General features: G+C 48.6%; 1 protein-coding gene across 1 annotated transcript; it reads right to left on the reverse strand.

Moving 5' to 3' along the window:
• Positions 1-1,649: 1,649 nt before the first annotated feature.
• On the reverse strand, positions 1,650-3,767 carry DACRYDRAFT_108451 (uncharacterized protein; the record flags this gene model as incomplete). Its single annotated transcript, XM_040768651.1, has 5 exons — positions 1,650-1,744; positions 1,795-2,070; positions 3,071-3,263; positions 3,366-3,443; positions 3,492-3,767. 5 exons carry the CDS (start codon positions 3,765-3,767, stop codon positions 1,650-1,652), a joined length of 918 nt encoding a protein of 305 aa, XP_040628017.1.
• Positions 3,768-8,271: the final 4,504 nt, after the last annotated feature.

An 8,271-nucleotide genomic window follows, 5' to 3' on the forward strand; every position in this document is an offset into this window, starting at 1 on the left:
AGTGCTGCCAAACACAGTTATGCCAGGTCATAAATATCATGGACAGATTTGCCCATGCCCCAAAAATCAACCACTTATTCATGTTAGCTGAGCAGCACATATATTATTTTTAAGCAGATTTGTGCTAGCAAGACATGACACATAAGCATGTCTCTTGTACTAGACATAGCCAATGAGATAATATGAGGCCAGCTGTGTGTCAGGGAACACATTGTTTTGGGGACTTGTATCCCTTATCACATGTTCTATCCCTGCTTCTCCTCACTTCCAGGCCTTCTCAAAGTGATCCATGAGGCCTGTTCAGGGTTGCATCATGGGTTGTGGCATGGGTGCTGTGTGGATTTCCACTGCACACAGCTTTGTGGCCCTGCATGGGTTCCATGGTGGTTCCTACCACCTCTGGCTTTTCCTACCTCTGTTCCATGGTGTTCCATGATGCCTGTACCCATGCTTACTCCTAGGCAGCTGTTCCTACTAAGACTCATCAGCCTTATGCCACAGGAGTATTTATATGGAGCCTTTAGGGCCTCTTTCTCCTCAGATCTGGTCTCTGAGGATTCTCCACCACTGTAATCCTTTAGGCACTCAATCAATACACTCTATATTGACTCTACTCCCTCCCTACAACACCCTCCTTGCCCCCCATCTGTTGCTTCTAGCCCCTGCAGTAGCCTTGTTATTGTGGTGTGCCCTTGCACTGTGTGGTTAGGATGAGATTCTGCTATGGGTCATATAGGGGTTTATATCATAGTAATAGCATCAGTTATTGGAACAAAACTGGCTAAACTTCCAAGAAACTCCACACTACTCCAGTCTTGTAGCAATATTAGTGTTATTAATACTTCTCATAAAGGTAATAACAGCATCACAATTAATAATAACTCTCACTAAAACTGCTCTCATTGCTATTAATTTTACTATTAGTCTTATAAGTTTTTGCAGAGCTAAGGTTTTATTTCATGTAGGGTTATATCATTTTGGGGTTAAGGTCAGGTTAGGGGTTTTTGGTTTAGGCATGCCCCCTATTTTTGGAGAGATGTGTGGCTGTGTCAAAGCAGAGGCAATGTGCATGAAATTGATTTTTCCACATGGCCAAACCTGCGAAAGAGTCACTGCATGTTGGCCCTATATGCCTTGGGCTGAGCCAGGGTCTGCCAGGTGGTCTGCAGGTTATGATAACCAACCTCAGGACATGTCCTCTGTCCTGGGGTGGTTATAGGTTAGCTAAACCCAAGTAGAATAGTATGTCATGTCCCTAGCTTAGATGTGCACAATCTATGTTATTCCAGGTAACTGGCCCAGCCTATCATAGGGTGATATGAGACCACCTATCACAGAGCACCCAGGACAGGTGGGGGACAGGGAGGCTGTCCTGAGACCATGTCAGGCACCCTACGGAATAATTAATATATTTATTAATATTGTAATCTAGAACCAATTAATGAGTCCTTAGGAGGGGCAGTTGCCCATTGTGATGGATGGTGTCAGACTGCCATCCAACACAACAATATAACATTGCCTCTGTGACTCTACTAGCACTTCACAGGAATCGCTTACTCTTGTCAACATGCATATGCTCAGCTGCAAGAAGTACTATTACCACTTCCCTTGTCATCTCCTGCAGTGCTGCTGCCTGTGCAAGCACCCAGTCATACTCCCCCCACCACATCTCCCAATCCAAGCGCTTCCTGCATTACCTCCTCTGGCTCCTTGACTCCAAACTTCTGCAACACTGCCCAAAGAGCTGTAGGAACCATTAGTATGTGATAGGAGACACAAGATGCATTGACTCACCATAGATGAAGGCAATCTTCAAGGCTTCAATACTGTGGGACTTGCAAATGTGCTTACCAAAGGCCTTCATCTTCTCCCAGGCTTTCTTCATATTGGCCTTGAGTTGCTGGCAGTATTCAAAGCAGAGCTGGGCAGCTGCAGTGTGTCTCTTTGTCTCCTTGGCAGTGCGCTCCTCTGGATTCAAAGCTTCCCACTCCTGCTGCCTTCCCAGCATTGCATCATCCCATCCCTCCTTGATCCCATCACCATGCTTGACTTCCAACCAGCGGGCATTGGCTCATGCATAGTGTGAGGGCACTAGGTCTAGCAAGGTTGCCACACACTAATCCCAAACAATAGATGAAGTGCTGGGGGGGTCTACTGTGGTTGAAAGCAGCTCCAACCAGCAGTACTAGTCAATATCCAAGTCACCAGGGCCAGCTGGATTATTGAGGGGTCCAAGGGGGTCACTGGGGGGTGTTGTAAGTTGGTTATGGGTAGCTGAAAAGTGTAGCAAGAGTTGTGGAGTCAAGGCAAGTTTATGAGGGTAGGGTGTTCAGGGGTGTGTAGAAGGGGGTCCAAGACAATGAGATGACTTGGAAACTGCTTGTAGACTAAGGAGTTTCCTCAGAGATCAGATCTGAGGGATACAGCATCACTATGCTACTGCTTATATACCTTGTAGCTACTCCCCAGAAGCCCAGGAGTCCAGGTAAATTCTGGGGGCTCCTACAAGTGTCAGATAGATGTCTTAGCAACACCCCTGGGCCCTTGAAACCTTTCCAATAAATTATGGAGACTCTTACAAGTGTCACCTTGCATCTCACTAGTCCTGGTGGGGGTCCCTAGCATCACTATGTCTCGCTCCAAAGTGTCTGGACACAGCAGTCTTGTGGTGTCCTCTTCATGATGTCTTGTTTGGTCATTGCCCCAATCCCATGGTAGTCCCCAACACAGGAGGTTCCAACATCTCTGTTGCATTGCTTCTAGGGCCAAATGGGAGGCTAGGGGTGGCCACTAGCAGTGCCCTGAGAGCAATCCCATGTGGTGTTAGGTGTAGGGTTAGGGTTAGAGAATTCCATGTGCTAAGTGGAGAATTCTGAGTGCTAAGTGGAAGAATTCCATGTGCTGAGTGGAGAATTCTGTGTGCCAGGAGAAGGATTTTGTTGTGCTAGGAAGAGGGCAAGAGCACAGTGCCCTGACACATAGGCATTGTCAATCTTCTGGTTCTCCTCCATGATTGCCTTCATACCAGCAAGCATGCCCTCAACCTTCCTGATAGGTCTCATGTGCTCACCTTTGACAATGAGCTGACCTGCCATTGCTTGACACAGATCCACCTTGGGCTTGCCAGAGTGGTCAAAAGTTGCCAGATCCAAGCCAAGATGGTTGTAGATCTCATCATCCAAGGGCAGGTGGTGGGCAGGGGGGAAAGGGTGTCCAATAGAGGGGGGGAGGTTGAGGTCTGGCATGAAGGTCAGTAACAGGCTCTATCACCAGATGGTGAGGACCCAATCATTGTCTGACACTCACACATCACAGATATGTGATAAGGTGTTGGACCATGAGCCTGACACCATCACATCATGTACCTTGGGCTTCTTCCTCCCCATCATCTCCTCCAAGCATTCGATTGTCAATGCTCTGTTGGGGTACTTCTCCTTGGTGATCTTCAGGAGCAGTCAGATAATGTACTCCTGCTCTTTGTTCATCTGCACATAAGCAAACTCCTCTGCCTCAGTCTCTCCCAGTGTCTCCTCCAAAGCCCCTTCCTGCAACCCACCCCCACTGCCAATATTGCTGTCAACAACCTCGAGGCAAATTTTCTTGTCCTTTGGATATGACTGGGCCTTCTTCTTTCCCCTGTCCACATGTATGCAGGCTGAGAATCCCTTCCCCTTCCCCTTCACATCAACCTTGTCAGGCTTGGAGCTTTTGCTTGCCTTCTGCTCCCTGGGTGCCAAGGATTGGTCATTGCCAGTGAGGAAGTGCATGAATGGCTCTGCAGCCTGCCAGGTGTTCTCCAGGAAGTCAATTGTGGGCTCCAGTCACTGGCAGGGGAGAGGTTGGCACTGTCCATGGTACTATCATTGTTGGTGCAGTTGAGGGTCAACATCTTGTGCTAGGAAGTGATGGTTTAACTCCAAGGGGAAAGGGGTGCCCGTGCACACATTAAGAACAATGTAGTCCTTTTTATCTGCTTCTGCCCACTACCACTCCTTCTTCCCCTATTGCCTGCCCTCATGTTCACTGCATGTTTGCCTTGAGGCCAAATACTAACAATAAAGAAGTCATCAGCACAGCATACCCATGACTTTGATTGTTGTGATGTGTGTCAGACAGTCTTGGCAGAAACATTCATGCAGCTCATGCAGTTCCAAAGCAATTTCAATGGCTGAGGCTTGGTATGGTATAGCCAATGCCATCTAGTCCAGTAAGGCAGTAGAACCAACAGGTGGTGAGTATATGATCTTAATATTGTCAGGGCAAGACAGAATTAATAACTTGGTAATCACATGAGCAAGGGGGCTGGTGACATATAATATATGTATATGTCCTGACCACGGGTCCAAACCTTCTCACTCAATCCCCCTAAGTCTTGAGCTTGCCATCCCCTGCACCATCTTCACTGTTTCTATCAGCAACCATTTACCACTCAACAAGATTTCCCCATTGAAACACTTTGTAAGTGACTATGCCTCTTACAATTTTGGTTCATTTGATGATTGTAGACTATGCAGATCTTAACCAGCATTCATTCAATGGAAGATTGGCTCATGGGCGATCCAGGCCCCCCCCCGGAGCCTAATGCATGGTCATCTCCAGATGGGTTCAGGGAATGGTGCGCATCCTTCTTGTGTATTGCTGCCCATTGTCACTGACCCCTTTCAGATCTGGATGCCATGTGTGCAACTTGCAACCAATCAGGCCCTCAGCAACAGATCAGTGCAGTCTCTGGGGGTGAAATCATGAAGGATGAATGCACCAATGTTGAGGATGAGACTGCCATCAACCTTGACAGCGCTTCCATCAGTACTGGAGTCTGACACCATCACATCCCATTTGCATGTGCTCACCTGCAGAGCCACATGCCTGCCTGCAGGGTAGTGGAAGTGCTCACCTGCGGAGCATCCTGGGTGCCATCATTGCACCCACCACAGAGTGTGCCAGATCCACAGACTCTGACAACAGCACAGACTTCGAGTCTGTACCAGTGACCAACAATCTCCCCACACCCCCAAGATCCCCTGCACCTTCCTACTGCACCAACCTTGCTAGCACTCACACCTCAGACTCTGTCAGTGATAATGCTGACAAAGATGAAAATGAGGAGGATGGAGGAAGAGACATTGGAGGGTCAGAGAGTAGGATGGACATTGTAGAGGATGGACAGGAAGAAGATGGAGTGGTGCCTGACTCAGAGCAGCTGCCGGCATATCCTTACCATGAAGGCCCCTCTTCCTACAGCAATGTCGACCCCACATGCCCCTTCTCCCATCTGGGACAACCCACAACATCAACTGTCCTGGCCCCTTCCCAGACTAGGCTTGCATCCTCTCCTTTGGCTACTCCTTCTCTACCACTAACCCCCCCTGCCTCACCTTGCAAGATGCCCAACAATTGGCACATGTGACTGCCAATCCTGAAGGCTCCATGACTGTCAACCACCACACTTGCTCTGCCCAATGGTGCCAATCTTCTGGGTGCAAACAAGTGCAGGGGCTTCCATATGTCAACATGATTTGTGGATATGCACCCCTAGCCTTGTTCCATACCACGTTCTTGAATTCTGCCTGTGGTACTAGTAGTTAACTGCTCTTCCTTTTGTCTTGTCCACCACCATCATTCCCACCAGTCCCTTCATCCCACTCTCTATCTCTTGCTGGCATAAGAGTTCTCTCTCTTCCAGTTAGTGTAGTATGGTCTGGAGGGTCATGTCTAATTACATTCTTTCATAAAATTGGAGCATGACTTACCATGCAAACATGATCTGTGATATGGCTAGGATATGTTGCCTGGCTTGGTGACCCTGTAGCATCCAACAGCATCTGGCTGTGGCACCAAAGCTTAAGCTCCTTCCCCAAGATCAACTTGCCCATTCCTCAACTTGGCTGGTGGCATTTGCAGAGACCTACTGAGTGCTAGGCATCTGGGAAGATCCAACCTCCACATCTGCCATGTAGGACAAATCTGAGGTGGGAACATGGTGCGTAGATGCAACACATTTGTGAGTGGGTTTGGGCTCATGATCAGCAGTACATGGCGCAAACGTCTACCAACAGACCCAAAAAACTCATCATTCAGAAGGGAACCCAGCAGTGTGTCTGTTGACAGTGCAAGACTCCTGCCAGACCTGACGTCAGAGTGTTCACAAAGGAACAGTTATGCACACATCTCAGATATGTGTTGGCATGCGCAATACCTTGATTCCTGCACAATGAAGCCACCACATTGCAGCAGCCTGAGCAGCCTGACACAGTCCATATGGAACTGGAGGCAGCTCTGGAGCTGCTTGCAGATTCAGACAGAGGAATGAGTGAGGAATTGCCAGGGCCAGATTGGTCCCATGCACATCCTGCCAACCCTGCCCTGCTGTTGTCACCTCCATCCGGACCTTGATCCTCTTCACCCAATGTACTGCTATCAATCCCAAACCAAGACCTGGAGCTTGCCCCCCCCCCCTGTCTGACTCCATCACAGCATTCAGATGTGATGAGGAGTCGGACAAATTGTCCGACACATCCACATCTCAATTCTGGTCAATCTCATCCATCACAGAGCTCACAGCTCCTTCTCCTCCACCTGTGATTCTTGGTCCTCCCATGAGCAAGGCCCCCCCTTCTCCAGAGCCCATGCAAGTGGATGAAGATGAGATTCTACCATTCTTAGATGACCACAAATCGGATGATGGCATGGTGGTAGATTCATTGAATATCCCAGTATCTGCATCACCACTTCCATATGACTTCGATGGGCAATCTCAAGAGCCCTGGATCTCCTATCTTGGTGTGCATGCTAGTGCAGCAGTGAGGGGCATTGTCCTGCTACTGATGCACATGCATGCATGCTACCAGTTACCTCATTTGTCTTCCTTGTGTTTGGTGACCATGTTGTACTCCCTCCTGGAGTGGTGCTTTGTTCTCTTGCCCTCATTGAGAATGACAGCTGCAGCAGCACCACCCTGCATGCTGTGGACAATGTATAAGTGTATGGGTATGTGGGACCACTTTGAGGTGAAGACTCTCTGCCCTGTGTGTTGGGAACCCAAATCTCTGGAGGAAGAGGCCATTGATGCCAATCTGCTCAATGATTTTGGACCTGCGGACACACAGGTCTGCCCCAAAAACTGACAATGATTCTGCAGGTGATGTCATGAGCTGCTGTATGCTGAGGCGGCAAAATCAGGCTATATTTGTCCTTGTAAACAGGCTCCTTATGACCTCTTCTCTCTTCAATTAACAGAATGCCTGGCACAACCCAGTTTTGAAGATGCATGTGAAGGCTACCTGGATGACAGTGATGTTGATGGCATCTATACACAGATCCAACAAGGCTCTGTCTGGAGAAACATGAAGTGCCCAGATGGCTCACATTTCTTCCCTTGCACTTGGGCAGAGGTGCAGCAGCAGTGTGAGCTGTGTCTGGGTGTTTTACTGTCTCTCAACTGGTTCAATCCAAACCAGTTGACAACAGCTGAATTGCACTCATCTGGTCCCCTCTCAATCTGTATTGCAAATCTCCCACCTGAACTCAGGTCTCCTTGATCTGCCTTGTTTGTCACCACCAACTAATTATATTCAAGGTTCCGTGTCCACAACTTGTCTCTTGTCAGCATTCTCCCTGGGCCCCACAAACCAAATTGGGAGGAGCTGCAGCACTTCCTTCATCCCTGTGTGGACAATCTCCTCCATCTCTGGGAACAAGGTGTTATAGTGAAAATGCCTAAGCATCCACAAGGTATGCATCCTCATCCAACATCATGACATCATTCTCCATTCACTGGTGTTGGCCTGTTGTAGGGCGCAGGGTGAGAGTAGCTCTTCTTGCTGCCATCTGTGACCATCCAGGTCTTTGTAAGCTCTTGTCAGGGCACCAGCTCATTGCTTGGTCAAGAGACATGACTAAGCCTTTATGACATGGAAGTAGCTGGTATACCTTGGCATGTGCTGGAACCTGCTGGAAGGATTGGATGGTCAGGTGACCTGCTGTGCATGGCTGTGCATGACCTCATATGACCTCATCCTTGGTCATATGACCTGATCACCTGACTAGGCTGAGTAAGCAAGATGTTCTAGCAGGTTCCACCACAGAGGTATAAATATAAGGCCTACTCTGCCTGGGGACTGTCTCTTCAGACTTGGTCTCTTAGGATCATCCACAGGTACCTATACTGTAGATAGGGTCTTAGTCATCAGGGTCTACTCCACTTCCTTGTGCCTGCTTAGACTCTTGGCACTCTTAGGTGAGCAGACTTAGTCAGCCTGTGTTGCCCTAACA

This window comes from Dacryopinax primogenitus (assembly GCF_000292625.1).
Source record: "Dacryopinax primogenitus strain DJM-731 SS1 chromosome Unknown DACRYscaffold_11, whole genome shotgun sequence".
Taxonomy (NCBI): Eukaryota; Fungi; Basidiomycota; class Dacrymycetes; order Dacrymycetales; family Dacrymycetaceae; genus Dacryopinax; species Dacryopinax primogenitus.